Source organism: Trichosurus vulpecula, chromosome 3, assembly GCF_011100635.1.
Source record: "Trichosurus vulpecula isolate mTriVul1 chromosome 3, mTriVul1.pri, whole genome shotgun sequence".
NCBI lineage: Eukaryota > Metazoa > Chordata > Mammalia > Diprotodontia > Phalangeridae > Trichosurus > Trichosurus vulpecula.
Genome location: NC_050575.1, coordinates 271,500,193 through 271,525,644, shown reverse-complemented (window position 1 = coordinate 271,525,644; position 25,452 = coordinate 271,500,193). Strand labels below are relative to the sequence as shown.

Genomic DNA, 25,452 nt, shown 5'->3' with positions numbered 1-25,452 from the left:
TATATGTCTGCTTAGCCAGTTACCTCACTGAACAAGAGCTGGTCTAAGTCCTGCCCATCTATGACATCACCCCCTTCTTCAACCACTGCGAGGTGAAGCTTTAACTTCAGACTTGGAGGTGGGCTGTGTGTGCACGAAACTGGAATGCTTTCCCTCTCTCACTCCTGCTTGGTCTAAGAGTGATCTGAAACAGGACAAGCTCGCTGGGTACTGCAGCTGCTGTTTGCTTTGTGTGTTCTGGACCTGCCGAGGAAGGGGGTTGATTATTTCAGTTAACAATCAGTGGAATTACAGCTGAAGCTGGGCATTGTAAATAGGATCTCCTTTTTTCTTCATCTTTCTGGTAAGTGTGTGCCTTGATTCTCTTTTTTATTTTCCCAGAAAGTTTGATCTTTTACTTCCCCACCATGAAATCTTAATCTAAGCTCTCTGCCATACGGATGAACGATATGGTTGTAAACCAACAAATAAAAATTGATTTTACTGTATAACCCATACATGGGAAGTTTCTTAAAAGCCTTGCCTGTATTTATTTGCAAATGAATTAGTTTTGTCTTTACGACATCTAGCCTTTGAAAAGACCACTTTAGAAAATAGCAAGTTAAAAACTTGAATGTTTTGCTTACCCTGGACACTAAAAATTTAAATTCGGATTTTTCACTGTACTAGTGAAAGAAAATGTTAGACAAACTTGGACTCTGCTGCATGTGTGGTATGATGGGCAATTGTCGTTTTTACAACTGTGAAAGGAAATCAATAAGCCTTCAGCACATAAGCAGGCAGGACATGAAAAGCATACGTCTTGCTCACAGCTACTTCTGTAGACTTATATGCTTTTGTAAAGGATTAACAGCTACACCTAGATTTTAAAGCTTGCATTGCTAGCCTACATTTCTGCTTTGAAGATTTCAGACTTGTGGATCACAACTATTTAATTCAACCCAGAGGAGTGTAAGACTTCCAAACCATATTCGTTCTCTACTATAATGCCAAAATTCATTGCTTGGACAAATGTAGTATGTGACTAGCATGGTAATTCATACAAAGTCCACTCAGAGAAACTAACAAAGCTAAGCTTTAGGGCTATGCATCATGCATGCAATAGGATGAGATTAACAAATTTACCCCCACCCCATGGAAGAAAAAAAAAAACCCTAAACCTAAGATCCTTTATTCAATTTTTAAATAGTATTCATTCACCTAAGAACTAGACTCTGAAAATATTATACAAAAATTCCAAAAAGTAGGAGGAGGTATGTAAAAAAAAATAATCTAGTAGATTAGGTCTGGAACAAAATGGTTGCATTGAGTCAAATAGTGCAACAGGGCCCAATTCCCTACACATCTTTTCTTTTTTTAAAATTGGGGGGTCCTTTTTCCTTCTTTTTAAAGGACAGTAAAAATCTAGATCTTGAAGAATAATGCAATCAAATTCTTTCACAATTAAAAAAGGCAGCTATATTTTTGAGGTTTTAAAATAAATTTAACTGCTCTTCTTTTCAGAAGCCACCATATGTGTATGTATGTAAAATTTAAGACCACATATCTGCATATGTAAAAAAATCAAAAGAGCAGAAACAAAATAATCGCACCCACTAGAAAACTGACTCATCGTTAGAAAAGCCTTCATTTGGCAATCTGCTTAAGAAAATCCATTTCAGCCTGTGTATGAAGAATGAATATTCCTGATTTGGGAAAATATATTTTGTACTTGTCCCAAAGTGGTAGATACATGTCGGTTAGTATTTCTTTAAAAAAAAATCCTGTTAAAAGCACCATGCATTAAATGTTACTCCATTTTTATCATGCAAAGAATATTAAATCAGAGACAGTCTCATATACATAAAAGCATAATTTATAGTACCATAAGTCTTTAAATATGAGATAACATAAATAAGGAATAGGTTTGCCCAAATGTGATTGCATTTCTTAATTAATTAAATTTAAGTGACTTTCTTTTGAAATAGCATTGGTTAATCACATCAAGTCCAACTTGTTTTAAGTGGCAGCAAATGTATTAAAATGAGTGAATGAATGAAAATAATGAACTCATTATTGTTGTGTCAGGTATTCTTATCTATTGGTTACTAATATGGTTGAACAAGTCACTTCTCGTATGACCCTTTAAAAAAAATCAATTATAGCCAATTCAGAATGCACTGTTAAAGACTTCCTATCCATTAATCAAATATATAATTGATCAGCATATAAAGTCACATTTATGAGGATAAGTAACGAAAAGTCCTGTCATAACTGAGAATGACAATAAAATACTAGGTATTTCTTTTTCAAGTGCTAATTAATGATCCTCAAATTCTATCAAAAACTTTTCTAGAGCTAAATGAAGCAGTGTGAAATAAATTTGGTTGAAATCTTGTGGCTGTCAGACTTTGTTAGCAGGCTATTAATTATCTTTATCCCAGTTTCTTCTCTAGACTGTATCACCCAATCAAACAGAAACTCCAATTATGCTCAGCATCTCCTCCTGCCTTAGGACACAGAGCTCTAATGGAGGCATGCTTTACTCCCTCAAGATGAAAACTACAATTACTAGTGTTAATAATATTTAAGTCCACCTTAAAGACATTTTCTGTACTTCCCTAGGCCACACAACCCAACTCTTTTCCACCTTATTAGAGTATGTTTAACAATTTCAAAACCTAGAAAGATGATTATCAGAGAACTTGCCTTAAATTTAGTTTTTATTTTGTGACATATCACATTTATAAAAGTTTTTGCTTTTAAATAGACATCATTCAGCACAATAAACTGTATTCCTATTACTAATTCTGGAAATTGTCTTTTAATTTTGCTTAAAGTCAATATTTAGGGAAGTCTTCCTTTAAAAAAAAAAAGGTGGGTGGCCTACAAAACAAAGGATGTGATCAATCATGGAACTGGAGCTAATCGATCATTCAGAATCCATCTTTTAAATTTTCTGAAATTCAAACCAGTTGATTTAGAATGAACTGTCAGTTATTTTTTGAAAACCATGGTATATGAAGTCAATGTGGAAAGTGAGATTCAGGAAATCTTTTAAAGGCTGAAATTTCTTCCCCACTTCCCCCCCTTATTCCTGCCCCCTGAGGCCTTCACTGTTCTTCTCAACAGGAGGCTTTGTTGTAATTAAAGCAGAGAAAAACTGGACAGCAGCACCAAACATCTGACTTGTGGCTCCTAAAAGCAGGCTTCTTGTAGAGTGTACCACCCCCCAGTGGGCAAAAACTCTACAGTAAACTCACAGCAATATTAGTCCTGAAAAATGCATTTTTCTCTATGGAGAATAAACAAAAATATCTTCTAGGTACTTATAACATGCCATCATTTCAGGAAATTTCTAGAAATCAACAAATTTCCCCCTCCACTCCCCAAAAAAGTGGTTGAATGAAATGTTCTACCTTTCAATAATCAAAAGAGTTCATATTTCAGGATATATTTTACAGTTTCAGAATATAGATAATGTAGTTTAATATACATTTTGATATATCAATTAACAGCATAAAGTCATTTTCTAGAATGTGTATAAAAACTTTTTTTTTTCAATGTGGCCACTGTTAAGCTATTTTCTACAGATAAGAAATTACAAAGATCTTTTTAAGTAGAAAGGAATGAAACATTTAAACAATATAGCTAGAGTCTCAGTTGCTCTGCATATGTATAATCTCTTTCTCTACCTCAAAACAAGTGTCAGGAACTTATGAAAACCCTTTCCAGGTACTGCTCCACTGAAATTGGAGGCAGGGAGAAATTGCTCTCACTTGATAAGACAATGATAGCTTTTGTTCTTTATTCTTTTTACTTTAGATGTGGGCAAGTTACCTTGGCAACTTGGAGAAGAAAAGCTGAGTCCACATTTAGTTAAACATAATTTTAAAAGTGTGCCATTCTTTTATGAAATTATTAGTTGGTGAATTCTTGTTCTGTTTAAAATCAATACCACGGTGACACAAGAAAACACTGTATGTTTTCTAATTTTGGAACTCTTAAGTAAAAATAAATGTTAGAAACTAAAGAGATATCAAATTTGATTTGTCTAATAAAAATAGATGGCATAATTTATCCTAAGAGCATATTTATGGTTTAATATGAATACAGATAGAATTGGCATTACATGGATAGAAGTAGAGTTCAAAAACTCTGAATAAAAAATTAATAGATATGTCACTCTCACAAAATCTCAAACTTATTCAGTTTGACTTTCTCCAAAGGAAATAGTAGTCCCACTTTTGCTGTGATAGCTTTTCTTTCTGATTAAATTTAATACACTGTGATGGAAGTAACATCCTAGTTTGCTTTTTTGTTTTGTTTTGTTTTAAGGATGCTCCATTTAACTTTACAAGCCAAAGTAAATGAAGCAAGATCAGGTTCATTCATCACAAATTTAATGGGAAAAAGAATCAGTGATGTAAGAAGAGAAAATAACCATATTTTTAATTGTTATATTCAATTTTACATAAACAAAGAAAAAACCTTCCTTGAGTATAAAATAGTCTAGAAACCAGTCTAAAAAGGCACACTTGCTTCTTTGCATCTCAGCAAACCCTTTAGACTTCATGACTCTCAAGAGAAGAGTTAGAGGTCCTTCTGCTTGCCTAGCATTAAACAAAAGAATGGGAACTTTCCTGAAATCTGATGATCGTGGAAAATTTAACTACTAGACAAGGTGCTTAGAAAGCATTTTGCTGTCACAATCAACTAACCTTATGTTCTCCATTTTTAAGGTTAACCATGTATCTACTTGGTTTTAAATACTATTTGGTGCTGCAATAACTTAGTATACATGTTTGATCATTTTGTTAAGCTTTCTAGCTGCAACTGAAAACTTCATAAACAAATTACTTTCCTAATCCTCCGCATATGTGCCAGGTTACCTAAGAGCATTTAAAAAAACAAAGTGAGTTCTATCAAGCCTTTTTTCTTTTACTTTGGACTGCACTCACAACAATAATGCAAGTAATTTGGATTAGAAACTCTATAAGTCATTTTCTTCTTGGCTCCAATATGGAAAAAAAATTATAGCTCACCATCTTAAGAAAATATTTTCCAATGATAATTAAAAGGAAACTATAATAAGAAAGTCCCATATTCTTTACATTATTCATGGAATTTTAAAGAAAATTGGAATAAATAGCATTTTAAGTAATCAAAGCCAATGAAAAATAAACCAGCACTTTTAAAATTTTTAAAATAGTAAATAATGGATGTGGGAAGTTGGCACTAATTTCATATAGGCAATGGCCTCATTTTAACACAAATGACATTTTAAAATACTAACCTTCCCTCTCCCCACACAAATAAAGGAGACAATATGATAGGTGGTTAGACAGATAGATGATAGATAGACAGACAGATAGATAGATAGATAGATAGATCAATTGATGGATCAATGGATAGATAGAAAATTTCAGTTACTGACTTGTTTACAAATATTAATTGATTACTTTGAGTACAATTTCTTAAGTTATATTAGTTTTTCTCAAATACTTTATTCCTTCATTTTTTTCTGAAATTCATTTGAAGGTTTTTTAATATATACATGGAGTAAATTGATTGTTCTCTATATCCAAAAGGCTCACTAAATTTTACTTAAAATAACTGAACAAGGAAATTCCTGTTCCAAAGATACTACAAAGATAGATACATGATGGCATAGTGATGACTTTTTGTTCTTGTTGTAATTTCAGTGTTACAATAAAGTTTGAATAACAAAACCATTTTTAAAAAATAAAGATAAAACATTCCTTTAACTAGAGTTCCATTATTTTTACTCCTTTTACAACATTTTTTAAAAAAGAAGATTGATCCTTTTTTGTTCAAATTTAATAGGCTCTTTCAAAACCATGAATCCATAAAAGGCTCTGATTTTGATGTTGTGAAAACCTGCCCACAATGTCTATACCAGCAGGGGTCATTTTTCTTTTCATCATGCAGACTTAACCATAATGACTCTATGTCAGTGACTATGTAGAGAGAGCTCAAGAAGAGGGAAGTCTGAGCTTGGCAGCAGGATACCCAGATTCTATGTGGACAGATCACTATAGCCTTTGATATGCAAAAAGTATTGTTTTGAGCCATAGTTTCAAATATAAAAGGGAAGTTCGAGATATCAAACACCATCAAATCCTGAATTGAACTGTTTTCAGTTTAAGGGGTTAGGAATGAGAGGGAAGTTATAAACTTAATCCACATATTTGAAACTGTGTCATTCTTCTGTAAAGAGATCTGCTTTTTTTATTTTTTCTCTTTGTTTTGATGCAATTTAGGGAGAAGGGAAAGACAGGTTCTAAGAACTTAATGAGCTTTAGTGCTCTCAATTTAATCCCAAATTATTGCCACTATTCTATTAGCGGCAAATGTAGGTTTGCATATCAAATGGGGCCCAGAGGAAGCAGTTTTAAAAGTGAAAAGGCAAAGTAAATATATTGGCTTTTTTCTTTTCCCCACTAAAGTATAACTGGTTTTCTTTCTTAGTGCAAAAAGTGTTCAAGCCAAGGCACAGAGCTTGATTCCAACTCACTTTCATTCTTAGACAAATAATTAAAGATACTCTCTTTTATCTTAAATTGTTGATATAGGTGACATCCTAGTGCATGCTCTGGATAAGCCTGCTCGGGGAACAGAAGTAGGGAGAGGGCATAAACAATTTTTTCAGACTAATCCAGTGATTTCATCATCTTAGTTTCAGAATTCTGTTTAGGCTGCTCTGGAAAACAAGAAATATTTGACTTGTTGACTCATTCTGCAGGCTCTCATTTGCTGTCTTTATGATTGTTTTTAATCAGTTTCTAATCATATTTAATAGAAAAATAATTATTTTCTAAGAAGCATAAATTACTTAATTATCTTAATACCTTTAAACACATTCATACCATTTTCATGCTTATAAAATGTTTTCAGCAAATATTTCTAAAAGTAGTTTTGCAATTATGACCTCACTACCTAGGATTGCCAATTGAATAAGAGGCAAATGTTTTCAAGAAAATGTAGTACTATAATTCAAAAATTCCCAGGGAAGTTTGAAAGGCACCACATTCAAACCTCACATTAAGAAATGAATCATTTAAAGTTTCCTCTGTGGGCACTTTGCAATATTCATTAGAGACTGCTTTATACATCTGCTATAAACTGCTATTCTCAGTTCAAGCTGCTCAAGCCATAAATTATATATACCTGTGATTTTGAAAAAAAAAACAAAATCTTTAATTCTATTAATGTAATCAACCTGAGTTTATTATAAAAATTAAATTTAGTGGTATTTAAGAAGAAACTTTTTTTTTCTTTTGCTTAGAACTATAAACTCAAACTTAGCTCGATTTAACATACTGTTTCTCTATAAGGTTTGAATTCTGGAACAGATGCTCTCCTTGTTGGATGCCATGTAATGACTAGAGGGAAAAGTAAATTACTGCTACTCCAGCCCTTAATTTTAGGGTCAAGCTTCTCTGTTTCATAAAGATGCTCTTCCTTGGACAGGACACACCTAAAGGTGTGACCTTTCAAAAGAGACAGTAAACAAAAGAATAGCCTGTCTTATTAGCCAGTGGCCAAAATAATGCCATCACCAGAATTATTGGTCTCATCAGTCAGACTTTAATCCTTTTCTTTGGAAACTAAAAAGGTTATTTATTACAATGAATATGTTTTAAAAAGTGGAGAAATGCACCATCGTGTCTTAATGATATCTGTTATCTATCATTACAATGAGTTTGATTTAATAAAAGATCTTTTAGTCCCAAGTATAATTTTTTTAAACTACTAGAAGTCTACTGACAAAAAGTTTAAAATATTCATCTAACAGAGACAATAATTAAGCTTTTAACTTCCATATTTCCTTTTGGCCAAGAGCTACATAGGGTTTCCGGACTGCCAATTAAGCCTCACAAACACCTCTAATGAGGTAGGGACTTGGAATTCACATTATGTAGGTGGGAAAATTAAAGCAAAAAGACAATATCAGACTTGGCCCAAAGTCAATCAGGAGATGAATTCTAAAAGAAACAAACTCTATAAGTTGTAGTTAAATTATGATGGAAAATATGAATGGCTTACAAAACACATAAGAATTTAGTTATAATATTTAGATTATAGTTTTCCATGATACATTTGGTTGTTTATTCAATATGCATTTTGGAGGATAGCATGTTATACCTAACAAAGGATAAAAATTAGACTTTTAAAGTTTGGGTAGTAGCAGGCTAAATATGAGGTGAAACTGTGCTTAAATAGTAAAGAAACAGTGGTTCATATTTAACAAAATAAAATTTTCTTATAGAATAATTGATTGAACCTAATTTCAGTTACTATTATTTTAGAGAAGGGGAATAGTAAACATAAAAGAAACAAATGACAATTCTACTTATTTCAGTTGTTTTCTACTAGATACTAGGTCAAGAGATCTGTTGGTTATGTAAATAACAGAAGTAGCTTAAAGCCTAAAAATTTTCTTTCATTATATCAGTGCATAATGTTATCAAAGGTTCACTAAACCTTGTTTATTTTCACAGGTTAATTAACTGACCCAGGATTTTTAAGAAGAGATATTTGGAAGAAATAGAGCCTGCTCCCTTTTTTATTCCTCCAGAAGAACATCTGAATTCTATTTTCTTTCACGTCTCAAAAAAACCACCTATTCTTACGTAACAAGAAGAAATACTCCACCAGAAATTCAGAAAAAGTACAAAGAGGAAAAAACTGGAAATAGCTATTTCACCGCAGGTATGCATACCTCAGGACATAGCTACTCGACAAAGTTTATACTTGGGTAATTTTATACAGGATGAGAGTTTGGGTGGCAACTGCCTGAAAAACCTAATATTATATAGGCCTTAACATCATGAATGGTTTTTTTCATGTGGATCTGAAGTTACTATCTCTGACAGTACACAGAAGAGGATATAAGAATTTCAAAGAGGGCAACTTCCATTAAGGGCATTAAACTATACAAAAGAAACTCTTGACACAGAGACTCTTTTTGAGGGGATAAAAACATATAGGAAGCCATGTGTTGCACATAGTAACAGGAAGCTGAATTGTTTCCATCCTACAATCTAATGTACTTGTCTACCATGATGAACCACTGCTGGAATGTTCACTGAGAACAGTGAGCTTTGTCAGGAGGTACATGCTGCAGAGGACCCTTCGAATAAACAGTCAAACAGCAACTTCATGGACTGAACAAGAGCTGAAGAGTCACAGGCCCTCTCCAGGAAAGTAATTTATACCTACTGGATTCCTGTCAGCACAGATTTTACTTATATCTCTACATAAGGTAAGACAGATATAAATATATTTTGTTTTCATTCACAAAAGAATAAAGATAAATTCTTACAAATGCTATTCCCTAACCACAATGGAGGCTGAATAATGTTTGAGAATTTAAATTGTGATCATTGCATTAAAAGGATTCATAGTGCCAATAGCCATAGTACCAAAATGCAAGTTTCATTTTGACAATTCCAGTGGAAGGATATACCTGAGTATATTTTTAACAAATTTTTAATAAACTATATGAAAGTATGGATCCATTAAACTATGGCTCATAGAACAGTCTATACTCACAAACAAGGGTATGATCAAGGGGGAAAGAAGTTTTTACATGAAATTATTCATAGCACTTAGAGTTGGAAGAGACCTTAGAGGTGATCTTACCCAACCTCTCATTTTACATTTCTGACACTCACCAAAGGAGAGTGGCTTGCTCAAGACCTCCTAAGTAGGAAAGGACAGAGCCAGGATTTGAACTCAGGTCTTCTGACCCTAGAACAATATTTGGTTGTTGTTATTACTTTTCCCCTGTTATTTCACTACATCATGCTGATACTCCTGAAATGGGATTTTGTATCTAGTTATCTGGAAAAGTACTAGCAACACGAACTTTTCTCACACAATATGTGATGTTTATTTTTTTCTCTAGAATTTGTCTTTAAAAAAACATTTTAACAATGACAACAAAAGAAATAGGTGATTATCCTTACTTGGTTCCAGTACACTCCCCCAAAAGATAATTTTAATTATTTCAGGATTAATTTTGTCAGAATTAGAATTTTCTGTATTTGGCTTATATTTTGATCAATTTCTGTTACTGAAGAGTGATTAACCTTCTGAAATCATGGTGATTGAGAATAACGAAAGTACCTTATTCCAGGACAAAAAGTTGTGCCATTATAAGTAATAAGACTCAGACTCTAAAGAAAGAAATTTAGACATTGCTATAACCTAATCATTGACTGAGGACCCTAAATTAATGAAACCAATACTAAGAAAAGTACTTGGACAATTTATCAATATATTAGTGTTATAGTTATTTTGACATAAAAAGGAATTAAATCAACAACAGTAGTTAGCTTATGTACCAAAAGTCTTTACATAAGGTAGCATCATGTAACTATAATCATTGAATGTATAGTATAAATGTGTTAAAAAAGAAAGATGATACTAAAGAACATAAGCATTGAGTAATCTATAAGTAATAAGCAATTAAACTCCAAGTTTTTGTTCCCATATTTGTCTTTTTAAAATGTTATCATTATGATTTCTAACTGCTGATTGAATTACTATTTTCTTTTTTTATTTTCCATCTTATAGAGCACTGAAACCAAGAGAAAAAGATTTCTGTGAAGACCTCAACACTGCTGACCATGATCAATCCAACCTGGAGCATCTTCCTAATTTGGACTAAAATAGGGCTATTCCTTAAGATGGCACCCCAATCAGTCATGGCCAAATCCTGCCCTTCTGTGTGTCGCTGTGATGCAGGATTCATTTATTGTAATGATCGTGAGCTGACATCCATTCCTACAGGAATCCCAGAGGATGCTACAACCCTCTACCTTCAGAACAATCAAATAAATAATGCAGGGATTCCTTCAGAGCTAAAAAACTTGCTAAAAGTAGAAAGAATATACTTATACCACAACAGTTTAGATGAGTTTCCAACTAACCTTCCAAAGTATGTTAAAGAATTACATTTACAGGAAAACAATATAAGGACCATTACTTATGATTCACTGTCAAAAATTCCTTATCTAGAAGAACTGCATTTGGATGATAACTCTGTTTCAGCTGTTAGCATCGAAGATGGAGCCTTCCGGGATAACAACTATCTCAGATTGCTTTTTCTATCCCGGAATCACCTTAGTACCATTCCCTGGGGCTTACCTAGGACTATAGAAGAGCTACGCTTGGATGATAATCGGATATCCACAATTTCATCACCATCTCTTCAAGATCTTACTAGCTTAAAACGCCTGGTTTTGGATGGAAACCTATTAAATAACCATGGATTAGGAGATAAAGTCTTCATGAATCTCGTCAATTTAACGGAATTGTCATTGGTTCGAAATTCCCTTACTGCTGCACCAGTAAATTTGCCAGGAACAAACCTGAGAAAGCTTTATCTTCAAGAAAACCACATCAACCGGGTGCCCCCAAATGCTTTTTCTTATCTAAGGCAATTGTACCGATTAGATATGTCCAATAATAACCTAAGTAACTTACCTCAGGGCATCTTTGACGATCTGGATAACATAACTCAATTGTTTCTTCGCAACAACCCGTGGTATTGTGGTTGCAAAATGAAATGGGTACGTGACTGGTTACAGTCATTACCTGTGAAAGTTAATGTCCGTGGTCTTATGTGCCAAGCACCAGAAAAAGTTCGTGGAATGGCTATCAAAGACCTCAACACAGAATTATTTGATTGTAAAGACAGTGGGATTGTAAGCACCATTCAGATAACTACTGCAATACCCAACACACTATATCCTGCCCAAGGACAGAGGCCAGTTTCAGTGACCAAACAACCTGATGTAAAGAATCCCAAACTCAATAAGGATTACCGTACCACAGTGAGTCCAGTGAGGAAAGTTATTACAATTACTGTGAAATCTGTCAGCACTGAGACCATCCGCATTTCTTGGAAACTTGCACTACCCATGACGGCTTTAAGACTCAGTTGGCTCAAACTGGGTCACAGTCCTGCATTTGGATCTATAACTGAAACAATAGTCACAGGAGATAGGAATGAATACTTAGTCACAGCCCTCGAGCCAGATTCACCATATCGAGTATGCATGGTTCCCATGGAAACCAGTAATCTCTATCTCTCTGATGAAACCCCAGTTTGTATAGAAACTGAAACCGCACCCCTGAAAATGTACAATCCCACAACAACCCTCAATCGGGAACAAGAGAAAGAACCTTACAAAAATTCCAATCTACCTTTGGCCGCCATCATTGGGGGTGCTGTGGCACTAGTGGCCATCGCACTGCTTGCTTTAGTGTGCTGGTATGTTCATAGAAATGGATCCCTATTCTCAAGGAACTGTGCTTATAGTAAAGGGAGGAGGAGAAAAGATGACTATGCTGAAGCTGGAACTAAGAAGGACAACTCCATCCTGGAAATCAGGGAGACTTCTTTTCAGATGTTACCAATAAACAATGAACCAATATCTAAGGAGGAGTTTGTAATACACACCATATTTCCACCTAATGGAATAAATCTGTACAAAAGTAACCACAGTGAAAGCAGTAGTAACAGAAGCTACAGAGACAGTGGTATTCCAGATTCTGATCATTCCCATTCATGATACTGAGAGACTCAACAGACTTTATTTTGGTTTTTTTTTTAAACCCAAGGGAGGTGACTGTGGGTACCTGTTCTACTGCAAAACACTGGATTAAAGACTGAGAAAAGCAATGTACTGTACATTTGCCATATAATTTATATTTAAGAACTTTTTATTAAAAGTTTCAAATTTCAGGTTACTGCTGCGATTAATGTAGTGGAGATACCTGACCACAATTCTATATTTTAGTATTTTTTAGTAATTTGTACTGTATTTTCCTTGCAAATATTGAAGTTACAAACCATTTACTTTTGTGTTCTACTGAGTAAGATGACTTGTTGACTGTGAAAGTGAATTTTCTTGCTGTGTTGAACAATCAGGACTTTGCATTCACTTGAGATCCTTGTAGTATAAGCACAGGCCATTTTCCACTTTGGTATTAATAAAATGTAAAAACTGGCAGATTGAGAAAAATATAACTACAAAAATTCACAAAACAATGTGCAGGCTATCAAATATGTACACCCCGATGCAACTCAATAAACAAAAGTTTGTGAAGTAATGGGCAATATCAACTTTCTGAATATCACTTATCCTCAAGGCAAATTAGATATCCCCTTAAAAAAAAGACAAAAAGTATCCCTTCTGTACATGAATGAAATTGGTTGCATGAAAGCAAGAATTAGAGGCCTATTAGCCAAATGCAATACTTAATAAGGCTTCAAGAACACCACCGTATAACCAAAAACGTAACTGGGCTTCCAAGTTTGAAGACTTTATTTAGGAAATTCAGAAGACTATCTTGCACAGAATAATCACTAATACCAGAACTGCAGTTTGGTTTTATATATACTACCATTCTGTTTTTTGCAAAAGTGAATTCTAAATATATAATTTATAATTCTCTATAACCTGTTATTCTGAAAGGGACACCAATGCTGATATCCTAGCCTAATAAACAATAAGAGATAGAGTTATAATAAGCATTTCCCCCCCTGACAATCCAGATTAAGTAGTACTTAATTAAGTGTGAATTTTAAAAATGAATATTAGATCTCAAATTTAGTTCTGGTATCTATGAAATGTTTTCACACTGTACATAAATGCGCTCAATTTGTTTTTACTACAACCAAGAATACTGCCCATTACTATCACAGTTTTCCAGAAATTACATGATAAACTTGTAATGTAACATTTCTTTCTAGCTTCCTACTGAATTGTGAGCTATTTCTTGTTTAAAAACCAAGCCACCCTTTTGTTGCCATGATTGTTATTTTTTTTTAATTTTCAACTAAAAACCAAAGTGCATTGTACGCCCTTTGGCCAGTCTTGTATGTGCCTTGATCCAACGCTACATGTATTCAGCTTTTAAAACTCGACAAATTTTTCATACACCCTTAAATATGAAAAATATTGGTCTTATTGCTGAATAAAATTTAAAAAATAAGGACAGAATAATTGTATTTGCTTTTCCCAAATTATAACATTGAATTTAGGTAAAATAGCAAACCACTTAAGACCCTGATGATTACCTAAAGCATCCCATGCATAATGATAGGCATAGATAGGTTTGTTTTTTTTTTCAAATCCACAACTTGAATTTGTGCTCCACTTTACTCAGAAGTACTCAAAGAGCTTAACACATGAAATCATTCTACTGACATATCTTTTAGGTTTTTTTTAATATATTAGATGGAAAATGATCCCCAGAGAGCATCTGAACTTGACAAAGGTCATAAAATGAACATTAAAATAACATAGTGTTTACCTCTCATCTGCACTGCCTACATTGTACCATCACTTTCAATAAGTGAATATTTGAAAAATTAAAGAAAAACTTCCCCCCCAAAAAAAATTCAAGCACGTATGCCTATCAATTCAGTAGATGCTGCAACTGTATCATTCTGTTGGGAAATAGAATATATAGTTGACTTAACAGTGGATCAGAAATGCTCTATTAAAACTCAGAAGGCTCACCTTGTGCACTTCCAGAAAAGTTCATAGGCCATTTAGACCATTCCTTTACTTAAATGTCCTGTTGTGGAGGACAGTTACTTGCAGGATTTCTTTGATCTTGATGCAAATTTTGGACTCTTTTTTTAACAGGGCCAATTTCCAAAGATGATCATTTCATCAAAACATTTCATATACAGTTCTATAAGAAGTCAGGGAAAGGACTAGATTTCTTTAAGTCCTTTAAAACCAATGAATTTATTTTCTATTTAAAAAAAAAACAGCATATAGCACAAGCGGAAGTTCAGAATAAGCTTTTCAAAAGCATAGAGAATTTGGGAGTGTGTGCTAACATATGCCTTCTTTCCAAGTGTTGACTTTTATTATGTGCTTGACCATATCTTCATTTAGGATGAGACAGGAATATTTCCTTATCAAAAGTATGATGATAACTAGCAGTTATTAAGAAAGAAAGTTAGGGTGATCTTTTTTCTAAGCTTACCAAGATATTCGAAATCTCTATTGGAAAAATAAATGTTTATATCCCTGGTAAAATTTCAAGGTGCAAGTCTTTGCCCCAAAGGGCACTAGATAAATTGCTACCAATTACAAAACTTAATATCTAAATCCTATTGACCAAAAATTGTCTCCAAATTTGGCACTAATGTAGGAAATATAGAAAACAGCAGTCTAAGTTTGAAAATTTATGACCTATACATTTAACAAGAATACATATGGGAAGCTGAAACAAAAAAAAAATCACTCCCTTGCTGCATGTTCAACAAAGTCAAAAAATTGTTTTTTAGAAGCACCCACTTGAAACTGCATTAAATCACTGTATTTCAATTCCCCTTTCCTATTTAGAACAACAACAATGCTCTATCTTTCAGACATGTCTGTTTTTAAAGTATTCCCCTGTGCTATAGGAACTAAAAAATTCTGCTTTACTATCCTTCTGGTTTCTGACTAAAGCATATTTTGTATCTATACACCAACATGACAGCTTTCATGAAGGCAGAAGCTTAAAAACATTCTAAAGAGAGGCACATATCATGCTCTAAACTAAAGCACTTGAAACTGCAGACATTACAAGAGCCAAACCACTAGTGAATTTACTTCAATAGCAGCTCATTTACCTGCTGCTAAAAAAAAAAAAAGAAAACTGTATCAACTGGGTTTTCTTCCCTCTTCTTCAGGGTTCCTACTTAAATAATAGGAGTAAATACTTTTGCTTCAGAGTAGCCTCTGAATTGTAACTGTTAGGTCAGGTTTTTGGTTTTTTTTTAGGAGAAGGGGGGTTAAAGGAAGTGCTTTTCCTTTGGCCAAATGAATGCAGGATATTTTGTATTTATTCAAGAGTTGAGAACTTCCAAGTACTACATGGCCAGTCTACCTGAATAAGCATTTGAATTTCATAGGGTATATCATTCTCATCTACCTAGAATCATAGATATCCAGGGTTGTTAGAGACCTCTAACACTATCTGAGTAAGAATTCCCTCATAACATCATCCAAACATCCTTATGACATCTACTACTTAAAGACCTCCAGTGATACTCATTGCCTCCCAATGAGCCCATTTTAATTTTGGATAGCTCTAACTGTTAGGAAATGTCTCCTTTTATTGAGCCTGAGGTAAATAACGTGTAATGGAAAGAGTGACAAGTCTAGCGTCAAATGGACAGTCTTGGTTCAAATTATTTGCTCTTCCACAGTCACCGCATGATCAAGGGTAAATCACAACCTCGCCGGGCCTCAAGTTTTTCAATTACAAAATCAGAATGTGGACTAGATGACTTCTGATGTCCTTTCCAGATCTAGGTCTATAGCCCTTGGCTAGGTAACTTAAAGTCTAGTTCATGGTTTTGTTTTTTGTTAGTTTTGGGGAGTTTTCGCGGGGAGGCAATCAGAATTAAGTGGCATTCCCAGGATCATACAGCTAGTAGATGTCCGAGGCCAGGTTTGAACTCATGTCTTCCTGTCTCCAGGGCCGGTACTCTATCCACTGCACAAACTAGCTCTGCTCCTCACTCATATCTAGTTTGAAATCAACGATCCTGTAACCTACCTTTCTGCAAATTCTACTTACTAATTCTTCATCAATAAATTATTATGTACTGAATGGCTATAGTATACATGATATTGTACTTCTCTAGAAGGCACAAAAAAGAACTATGATAGACAATCCCTGCCAAAATCCCTAGCTCTGTACACAACATTCCCGCCCCCCACCCCCGCCATGGTATTGCTATTGTTGCAGAGATGATACAAATCTATGGCATTTAACCAGAAATAAAAAAAAAAACAATGTACAAATAGTAAATACAAAAAGCAAGGGCTACCCTAATGTAGCTACCAGTAAAATGAGCTTCCTTTCCCTCACTGGAGAATTCCAGGCAAAGGCTGGCTGGTCACTTGCAGCATGTGTTGTAAGGGATATTCTAATTCTTGAGCAGGTTAGGCTAGATGGCTTCTGCAGTCCCTTCCAAATATGAGATTTTATGATTAGTGTGTCTGGATAGCTTTGGCTGGTCTGGCATGTTTCTTGTACATTCCACACAGGGGCAGCTCTAATTCTTAGGAAGTTTTTTTTTTCCTTCCATCAAATCTATATCTGCTTTTTTATTACTTCTACTCAGGGCTCTAAAAGTTCTGTTCTCTGGGGCCAAATCTTAATCTGTGCCTTTACCACTTCCAAGGGTTATTTTTATTTAGGTAAAATCAGGTTAAAATATTAGGGGTGCCTTAAAGAGAAATGTAAGAATAAAGAAAGAAGAAGAAGAAGAAGAAGAAGAAGAAGAAGAAGAAGAAGAAGAAGAAGAAGTCTAAAAGTAAGTAAAATAAAATGTTATTTGTGAAGCATTTTGCATACATTAAAGCACTATAAAAATGCTACTTATTATAAGAGAAACAAGAATTCTAAGAGACACAGAAGTGGACAGGAATGAGTCCTCATTCACTTTACCTTGGTACTGACAGGGATTAAAGTACGATTTTAAAAGCATACAATCAGTGCCAGGATTCCACCTGAACACTTTTCTAGATAAATATTAACAATACAAATTCAGGAAAATATGCCAGTTTGCTACTGAGATTGTCTATACTTTTGTCGCCCTGCTAGCAAGCTTCTCCCAAATAATCATTGGTTATCTTAGGTTTTGCAAGAGATTCTTTATATCAACAGTCACTCCCTGAACACTACCTTGAATGGCACAAACTCATCCCATTTGTGATGTTCAATAGATTTGAACTCAGTATTTTAGAAATAAAACTTTCAGCAATAAAATGTTAGTGGCTGAATTCACTACAGTACCCTTTTATAGCTCCACTGTGTCTTATGAGAGCCATGGCATAATGGCATCAAAATGCTATCTTCTTGAAGGATATGTTCAAGTACTGGTGCAGAATTTAAAACATAAAACCTACGTAATGCTATGAGAGCACTACTAGCTATTGTGTAGGGAGAAAGAAATCTTAAGGTCACTAACCAAATAAGTGCCTGACACAGCTTTCAAATAGTTTCTTGGCAGTGATCTTACTCAGATATACAGAACAACAGGCATTTATTATAGATTTGTACTTCCTAGCTGGGTTTAGAATGAGACATCACAGAAATGCAATATTTAGATGAGTCATATTAAAGAGATTGTGTGCTGGCGTTTCTTAAAATGAAACCCTTAATTTAAAACAAAAAGAAGGGGGAGGATCTATAGTTTACTTATTGATAGTTTTGAACTTCCATAACAAAGTCTTTGATGGAACGTGAATACAAACTATAAAATCTACCTATTAAGTTAAAGCTACTAGTGTTGTTTGATATTTAATAACTACTCCAAGGATATGAAACAAAATCTTAGTGCAACCTATTCAGTGGTACTTAAATTTAATGTTAGCGACACTTTGAACACATTTAAGCTAATTAATTGAATCATATCTTGTATTAAGGTCAAACTTGAAACTTAAAGTTTCATACACACCCAAATCCAGGTGGAAAGAAACCAGCAGACTTCTCTGTATGTACCTCATTGATTCAATTCAACATTTACTAAGGAACTACCATGTGAAGACAAAGGAAATATAAAGACAAAAATAAAGCAGCCTCCATCTTCAAGGAGACTACATTCTACTGGGGATAAAACACGTAGAGTAGCAAGGAACTCCAAAGGAGAGACAGGAGGCAGCTTGTGTTAGGAGAGTCTACCTCCACTGAGACCTAGACTGAGATAGCCTCAGGACCCTGAACCCCAGAGATTAAGGAATGGCAGTGCCCCTCAACCACATGCATTAGTCTTCCTTCCAGTTGAGGCCCCACAGCCATCATCCAGGAGACAACATCTGTAAAGAAGGGGCCAGCCACTCCCACCAGCTGCCAACTGAAGCAGCAAGCCAGGACTCTGAACCTAACAGTCTTGGGAATAGCAGTGCCACCATGACCATTGGTACTGCTTCCACTCTGGGTCCTATAGCCCTCATAGAAGTGAGAGATAAGACTACAAGTCCAAGTGGTGGCAGTAACTCCTAAGACAATTGATCATGCTTCCAAGTCAGCACACACAGCCGTCATCCTGGGAAGCAATACCCATGGAGATGTGGCCTGGAAATTTATTCTGTGAGTGCTCAACTACAGATGTGAAAGACCCAGAAAAAAACCTGACAACAAAGTCCTTGACATTGTCAAATGGTTCAGAATTAGTAATGATATGATTTTACGAGTTGAAATGATACTAAAGAGGAAGTATTACCATCTACTTTGTTGATATATCCTAAGGAACATAGGACCTTTCCATGTGATAGGCAACAGAAATCTTCTGTATCTGCTGTCTCTTCCATGAGAATGTGATCTTCTTGAGAGTAGAGACTGTCTGTTCTCTATTTGTATCCCCAGGGCTTTGCACAAAGTAAGCACTTAATAAACATTTTTCATTCATTCATTATTCTCATGTTGAAGATGAAAACATTAACATTCTGAGAGTTTAGGTGACTTCCCCATAATCAAACATTTACTAAGTGTCTAAGGAAAGATTTGAATCCAGGGTTGTGAGCATCAAGTCAAGCATTCTATCCATTACATGGCAAAGCAAATATAACACAATAGTTTATAACAAAATAAGAGTATACTTTACTACATTTCCATCAGAGACTTGCATTGATTATGTTACCATAGTAATCTTAGGGAAAATTAGTCTGATAAGAGAAGGAAAGTATAACAGGTCTTTAATGATTTACTTCAATGGTATGAAAATGGTTTTAAAAATCCTTCGTGGCATTATCCTCAATAATAATGTAAACTTTGCTTAAATTAAAACATTTATTTTGACCATTGTTTACTAAGCCAAAATCACAAAACTACTGAAAAAACATAACATGAATAGAAAATACAACATTTGAAACTGGAGCCGTTCATGCTTGTGGGAATCTTTTTTTTTATTGTGAAGGGCAGATCTTAACAACTAGCAACATGTCCTGGGAAGCTGTAGCCTTTTGCTAAAGTGCAACAGCTGATTGTGTAACCTGGAACAAAGCCCTGAAGTTGCATGAATCTAAATTAACATACTGTATTTCTCCTCTCATAAACCACTTAGTTTCCAGACCTTATCTCTGTTTTGTAACTTGTCTTAACAGGACATTTTTATTTCCAGGTTAATGAGGTACTCAACTATTTGAAGATATAAAAATGTTGTTAGCATATCTGCGTAGAGAAAACATTCGAAAAGGTAGTCTTATAAAATAATCACCAGACTCTAAAGTATTATCCAAGGGTCAAACTAAAAGAAAAAAAGTTGAAATCAGGGGGTTAGTGTTATTCAACTACAGTAATAGTATTACTCCAAATATACAGACCAATTCACAAACACGTTAATCCTTCCCCACCTCCCCAGACAAATTTCACACATTCTTTCCCAATTCTATAGATTTCCTCAGAGTTGTAGATAGAAAGACAGCAGCAGGAATCATTAAAACTAATTAACACTTCACCTCTTTTGTAAGCTTTGCCCTAAGATCTCTTTGGGGTCAAAGAAAAGCCTAGTTCAAATAAAATAACTAATAAAATGGTCTGAAAGGATATTTGCAAAATTTAGAGTAAAAGCAAAATAATGTCCCTATTAACATAAAATGTGCAAGAAGCAAGTTAGTGCTGCTTTATTCTCAGGAAAAAACAAAATTGCATGCAACCACATAAATGTAAAGAAAGATTTTTAGGAAGGAACTTGGACAAATTTTCATAATGTAGAAAAATTCTCATCATCTTTTATGTTGCAAAATTAAAGAGCTAATGGACCCAGCAAAACTATTTAGTCAACCAATTCACCTCCACCCATGCTGTTTTGTTCCAGACATGTGGCACTGACCTACCTTACTCATAAACATTTTCTAGGGCATGATATTCTATAGCTTCTCCCAGGACTCCTTTTTGCCTTGTGATTCACAAATTTTATTTAGATACATATTTTTGGCTAACTTACACCCTCATTCCACACAATGTTAGTGCAGTAAACCCTCAAACTGGAATGACAATCATCACACATTTTGTTGAAGAAAGAGTAGCCTTTTCCAGAAAGCCAACATAGCTTTAATTTTCCATTCAAGCATTGTAGACAGAGCACCAGTGCTGGAAATGAAGTAAATCTGTTTGGGCCATTAAGCTTCGGCCACATCAGTGTATTTTACCTTTCTACCAATATAGAGTAGCGCTGATCAATACAAGGTTCAATTATATAACCATTGGGGGAAGCCAAGCACTATCACAGTACCATGGGAAGTATATCAATTAGACTTACCCCTTAAAAGGTAAAAGGTGTCTATTAAAGGTGCTAGAAAATGGGGTTACGAAGGACAAAGGGAAAGAAAGCAATTATTGTTTACTTACATATTTCTTTCTTCAGGATGAACATAACTAAAAATGCCATACATAGAAAATGAAAATATTTTCTCCCAAAAATAGCTTCATATGTCCACTCATTATCACACTTTGGCCCTTTGGAACACTACAGTCTAAAGAAATGGATTACCCTTCATTTTCCCTAACCAAACAGCATGAATTTAAGCAACATGAATTTGCCAGAAAAAGTTAAAAGAGAATTAGCCATTTTTTTCTACCTAACAACTACATGTTCAAACCTGCTACATTCAATTTCTGCAATGAACAGACCTGGAAATCCCATTCTGGTAGAAACTCTAACATAAACAACTATGCTAGGAAAATCCTGGGGCACAGACACTAAAGAAACCACCAATGCTCTACCAATTAATGAAGAGTGCATATAAGCACATTACAACTTGGAACAAAGATTTTAAAATTGTGCAGTGTAATTAATCACTACCTTTATTAACAAGCATGATCAAAAATTAAAACTATAACATGTACTAGGAAGTATACTAGAATAATAGAACATTGGATAGATCTATTACTGGGATTCTAAACAGAATACTACCAGCTAGATGAAAATTTAGGTATTCAAGTTATGATCCATTAGGAAAGTAGATTAAAGAAGTAGCAGTAAGGTAGAGTGAAATAAGCATTTGAAATGAAAGTCAAAAAAGTAAGTTCAAATTTAGCTGTGTTACCTGGAGAGTCACTTAGCTCTTCCAGACCTCAGTTCCTTCATCTATAAAAGGTCATTATATTAAATAATATCTAAGGTCTCTTACAGCTCTGAATCTAATAATCCTGTCATTTGGAAAATAATATTTAAAATAAAAATTTTAAATGATGTGTGACCTTATCATACTTCAATCAGCGTTCATTATCATCATTATGAAACTAAATACTGTATACTTGGCTATTAGAAGTATCTGTGAGGCATGGTTTATCTGCAAGGCCATTTCAATGTTTATTTATTCTTGAGTGTTCTTAACCATCCAGAGAAGGAAAATCAGGCCCATGAAAAATGACTATGTTCAATATTATAAGACAGAATCAGGTGTGGGGGCCACGGGGAACAGATATTGTAAATGAACAATGAGCAGGGCTCAGAATGAAACAAGAAGAAAAATTAAGCTCCTTTCATGTTTCCATACTTCTCCCTCAAGTAAAAGCCCATCTTTCAAATAACAATACACTACCAGTGTTGTTGTACGGTTGCATGTGATGAAATACAGCTTTCACATAGAAATTAAAAATGAGTATCACTCCAATGGCACTGGATAGGTGCATGGTGGGTTTGAACAGGCTGCACAATGAGACAAAAGAGGAACTATAAAAAGAAACTAGACTAAACAATGTCATCAAAGAAATGTGTGATTTTAAAAGCAGACTTGTTACATGGTAAGAGGAAGGACAATTGATCGATAGCTCATGTGTTCCATTAATATCCTCACAATATTGAGAGAGGTTAAGAAAAGTATTGGGTGGGTTCCTTAGCAAACTTGTAGATGGATATTGAAAAGAGTCACATGGAAGGGGCAGGAATGAATGAGTTGAGATCAACATTTTTGAGGAAGGATCTATATCATTAGTGATCACAGATTCATTTGAATAGTTGAATATTCCCTATAAGAGAAATGTGTCAGTTCCTTTTTTATTTTTCCCATAAAAATGAAAATATGTCTGTGATTCAGTGAGTTATTTTGGGAACTGAATCTTAATTACATCTTTAAAATCAATGAACAGTTTCACTGGTAGTGATGAATAAACCCTAGTCATCTGTCATCTAATTCAAAAGATTCACAGAATTAAAGAAGCTGAGCTGGCCAGGACCTCAAAGGCTACCCAGTCTAATCTATACTTGAACAAGATCTGACAAGAACCCATATCCAGGTTATACTAAGAAAACATGGCTCATTTTCCATGTGCTCACTCATCTCCCCAATCTATTTTTGGAGTTCAACTGATTTTAATCTGAATTTAACAAATACTAAATAAAATAGATATTTCTATATACACAGTAGAAATGAAAAAAGATATATATGAAACTGTTGTTACTGTTTGGTCATTTTCAGTCCTGTGCAACTCTTTGTGACCCGACTTGTGGTTTTCTTGTCAAAGATACTGGGGTGGTTTGCCATTTCCTTCTCCAGCTCATTTTACAGATGAGGCAACTGATGCAAACAGGGTTAAGTGACTTACTCAGGATCACATAGTTAATAAGTGTCTGAGGACCTATTTGAACTCAGGAAGATGAGTCTTCCTGACTCCAGGCCTAGCATTCTATCCACTGTGCCACCTAGTTGCTCCCATATGAAAGTGTAAATGTTAAACTATATTACTTGCTTTTCTTTTAAGGCATGTAATAAGTTTCATTTTTATTTACTCAAATGTATTCAAAGCATGTATGCTTGTATGAGCTTCTTTCTGGTCTTTTCTCTGTTCTCTGTACTGAAAAAATTGTCTTAAATAATTGACTTTTCATTCTCTTTCTTTTCCTTTCCTCTTCTATCCCTGTGCCTTATCCTTTTCCCACCTCCTTCATTGGGAAAAAGAAAAAGAAAGACCTTGTAACAAATATTTAGTTCAAGCAAAACAAATTTCTACATTGGCTATACCACAAAATATATAGCTTATTCTGCATCTTGAGACCATTGCCTCTCTGTCGAAAGGTTAGTAGTGTGCTTCATAAAAGCATTGTAGTAGGTAATTGCATTAATCAAAGTCTTTCAAAATTGCTCTCTGTAAAGTTGTTATTGTTTAAATAGATCCGGTTTTGCTTATTTTACTCTGCATCAATATACATTTCTTGCCAGGTTTCTCATAAACTATCCATACAGTTTCTTATGACATCATAATATTTCATTACATTCATACACAACAATTCATTTAACCATTCCTCAAGGGTGACTAGCATTTGGTCTCTGGTTCTTTGCTACTACAAAAATAAATATATAAATAAAGCTACAATTAATTTTTTTTGTACATCTAGGTCTTTTAACTCTTTCTGTTCATGTTCAATTTTTACCAACTTTGTCAGTCTAACAGATATGAGGTAGGAAACTCAGGGTTCTTTTAATTTGAATTTCTTAATTGTTAGTGAGTTGAAGCATTTCCCCCCTAAATTTGATGATAGCTAAAATTTTTTTTTTAATTTCCTTTGAAAAGTGCCTGTTAGATCCTTTTACTTTTTATCTACTGGGGGATGTCTTGTTTTTATAAATTTGAATCAGTTTATTTTGGAGATTAGCTAGACAGACGATAGACTTTACTATGTATCAGAAACTAGGGATGCAGATACAAACCAGTAAGATAATCCTAACTGTCAAAAAGATTATATTCTCATGAAAGAATATGACCCATAAAGGAACTGGAGATGGAGTTGCATAGGGAACAGTACCTATTTCATAGGTGAAAGGTAAAGAATTCTGGAGAGAGTTCTTCTGTGAGTGAGGATTATGGGACCTTTATCAGAGAAGCTTGCTGTAAAGATTTTCCTCCCAGTTACATTTTTCTCTTCTAATTTTAGCTAATTTGAGCAAGAACTTTTAAATTTTATATAAAATTCTTCTGTGATACTCTTTAAGCGTCCCTTATTCATTAAAACCTCTCCCTACACAGATTTTAAGGTAATTTTTTTCTTTGTTTCTCTAATTCTCTACTTGTCACCTTTATATCTGAGTCATGTAGTCATGTATCCATTTGGAAGTTTTCTTGAAATGTGGTATAAGTTGATGGTCTATACCTATTTTGTGCCAAACTGCTTTCTATTTTCCCAGCAGTTACTATGGAAGATTAAGTGTTTATCCCAGAATCTGGAATCTCTAAGTTTATTGAACATTAGGCCACTGTGTTTATCTTCTTCTACATGTTGTATGTTGAATATGTTCTCTGATAAACCTCACTGCTTTTTAAACAGTACCAAGTAGTTGTGATGATTACTGCTTTGTAGTACATTTTGAGATCCTGTACTGCTAGGCCATCCTCATTCTCATTTTTTTTCATTACTTCCCTTGAGATTCTTGACCTTTAGTTCCTCTATATGAATTTCATTATTATTTTATGGCT

At 34.3% G+C, this 25,452-nt stretch overlaps 2 protein-coding genes across 2 annotated transcripts in view; one reads left to right on the top strand and one right to left on the bottom strand.

The window, feature by feature from the left end:
• MACROD2 (mono-ADP ribosylhydrolase 2) overlaps nucleotides 1–25,452 on the bottom strand; it is a 2,244,457-nt gene that overhangs the window by 1,947,396 nt on the left and 271,609 nt on the right.
• Nucleotides 109–13,128, top strand: FLRT3 (fibronectin leucine rich transmembrane protein 3). Its single transcript, XM_036750298.1, has 3 exons — nucleotides 109–343; nucleotides 8,505–9,268; nucleotides 10,585–13,128. Exon 3 carries the CDS (start codon nucleotides 10,638–10,640, stop codon nucleotides 12,585–12,587), a length of 1,950 nt encoding a protein of 649 aa, XP_036606193.1. The 5' UTR covers nucleotides 109–343; nucleotides 8,505–9,268; nucleotides 10,585–10,637; the 3' UTR covers nucleotides 12,588–13,128.